This window comes from Dipodomys ordii, unplaced genomic scaffold (genome assembly GCF_000151885.1).
Source record: "Dipodomys ordii isolate 6190 unplaced genomic scaffold, Dord_2.0 Scaffold124, whole genome shotgun sequence".
NCBI lineage: Eukaryota > Metazoa > Chordata > Mammalia > Rodentia > Heteromyidae > Dipodomys > Dipodomys ordii.
Window position 1 is genome coordinate 18,663 of NW_012267340.1, and position 2,336 is coordinate 20,998.

The following is a 2,336-nucleotide window of genomic DNA, read 5'->3' on the forward strand; positions in this document are numbered from 1 at the left end:
CACAGCCGCTCACCAACCTGACCCTGCTCCCATCCCTCACACCCGCCGCACAGCCGCTCACCAACCTGACCCTGTTCTTGTTGCTCTTGTCTAGGCTGGCTCACACCAAGATGGTCTCCGACAGCCTTTCCTAGGAATGGCACACTCGTATTTGCTTGGTGGCCCTACGTGTACGTGTGCATGCGTGATTGTTCACGTTGCTTTGTCTGTGAGTTGTGAGAGTAATTACCAGTGATTTAGAAATTTTATGAACTACTGACCTCAGACGGTTGAAGCCTCTGACTCATTAACATTTCATTATGCTTTTCAGCTAAAGAATGATCCGGAATTCAAAGATAAAATTAAGGCGCAGGCCTTAATCTACCCTGGGCTGCAACTGTTCGATACGCTCATGCCGTCACACATGGAGAATGAATATGGCCCCATCCTGCCAAGAAAGGTGCTCATTAAGCTAGGGTGCCTCTATGTAACTAAAGACCAAGCCCTGCCCCAAGCGATGTGGAAAAACCAGCATGTGCCTCAAGAGCACAAACATCTGCTAAAGTTTGTTAACTGGAGTACCTTCCTTCCTGAGAAGTATAAAAAGAACCATGTGTATACTGAACCCATTACTGGAATTTTTAATGCTTCTTATCTCAATTCGGTAGCACACATTTCGCCTTTGATAGCTAACGACTCTGAGCTTCAGACCTTGCCGCTGACCTACGTGCTCACCTGTGAGCACGATGTCCTGAGAGATGACGGACTCATTTATGTCACCCGACTGCAAAATGCTGGCGTGAACGTTACTCACGACCACGTAGAGGATGGATTCCACGGGGCTCTAGCATTCATAAACTCACCATTCCATCTACACTTGGGCCACAGAGTCAAAGATAAGTATATAAGTTGGTTAGAAGAAAATCTATAAATGAGACATCTATCTAGGTATTACTTGCTTAGACATGTAATACACACCAAGTTTGATGCACAGAATGAAGTCATAATAAATAGTTAAAATCAAAATAAGGGTTACTGCGTATCGCTCACTTTCCCAGTCATGGGAAACGAAGGCATTTTATTATTCCAAGGACACATTGCTGCCGTTGATCAAGAGCAGTGGGGCCTGCCGTGTGGATGTGGTTACGGGCAAAGCGTGCGGCTGGCGGCCGCGTGGCGGGGTTGGGCACTCCCGCATCCTGGCTGTCTGAGGGCTTCTGGCGTGGGCAGCTGCCATGCCAAGGCCGGACCCAGGACGGGATCTATCTGTCCACCACTCTTGCTGAGCGTGTCCACTGTGGATGCGGACGGCACCCTTCCCGGCTCACGCAGGACACCCCTCTCGAGGACAGGACTCGGCACAGCAGGGGCAGTCCTGCAGGGGCAGTCCCTCGCCTGTGGGGCAGGGAGGCCAGCTGGCTCCTGCCGGGCGCAGGCGGGACACGGTAGCCGCAGTGCTGCGGTGGACAGGTCTCCCGCTCCCGTGAACACGTGCAGCTGGCCCCAGCGCAGTCGCAGGAGCGAGGCTGTCTCTGTGCTGGGTGGTGGGCTGGCCGGGCCGGCCTCTGGGGAGTCTGGTGGCAAGGGCGCGGCCACCCCCTCTTCTCCAGCCCCCGTGCCCTTCGCTCTTGTTCACACATCCACTGTGGCCACGGTGCCTGTGTGTGTGTGTCAAGAAATTATTTCCAATTGATGAAAACAAGAACAGCGGTTACTCTTGTATTTCCTGCGTGCAACTCTCCAAACCTTGAATGTTTGCAGAAAGTAAAGACGACTTGGTTTGCAGTCGTGCTATGCGCAGGCCCCCTCATGCTTCCTTCCGTCTAGTTTCATCCATCTGCGTGGCCCAAGTTGCTAACACAGAACCAAGGTCAGCTGTCCACCATGGGCGTCCGTGGCCCCGGACATCCCCAACGCCCACCGATGGGCCTGGGCCGCCCTTCCACCCGCCCCACCGATGCCATCCACGCCGACTGCAAAGCGCCTGGCTTCCCGCGCTGAGGTGCCCCCGCTGGCCGGCCGGGATGGCCGGGATAGCGAGGACGAGGACCGCGCAACCCCCGCTGGCCGGCCGGGATGGCGAGGACGAGGACCGCGCAGCCCCCGCTGGCCGGCCGGGATGGCGAGCGCTCAGGGCGACACCCGGTGCTGACAGGTGTCCTTCCGCGGGGATGAGCGGGCCGGCGGCGCGGGAGCCCACACCCACCCCTGCCGCCGTTCCTCTCCCAGGGAGCGGCATGGCGCACGGCCGCCTTCTCTCAGTGCTGGAGCAAGGGTGATGCCAAGACCTCCATTAACCAACGGCCGCGACCCCACGCCGCTGTGAGGCGCTCCAGACGTGCTCAGGCCCCCACGCC

At 56.9% G+C, this 2,336-nt stretch overlaps 1 protein-coding gene across 1 annotated transcript in view; it reads left to right on the forward strand.

Annotated features, from left to right (window-relative positions):
• Aadacl2 (arylacetamide deacetylase-like 2) overlaps nucleotides 1-910 on the forward strand; it is a 12,757-nt gene extending 11,847 nt beyond the window's left edge. Inside the window, exon 5 of the mRNA XM_013029902.1 lies at nucleotides 311-910. Within this exon, the coding sequence (XP_012885356.1) occupies nucleotides 311-910 (600 nt within the window). The remainder of the gene's footprint in view (nucleotides 1-310) is intronic.
• Nucleotides 911-2,336: the final 1,426 nt, after the last annotated feature.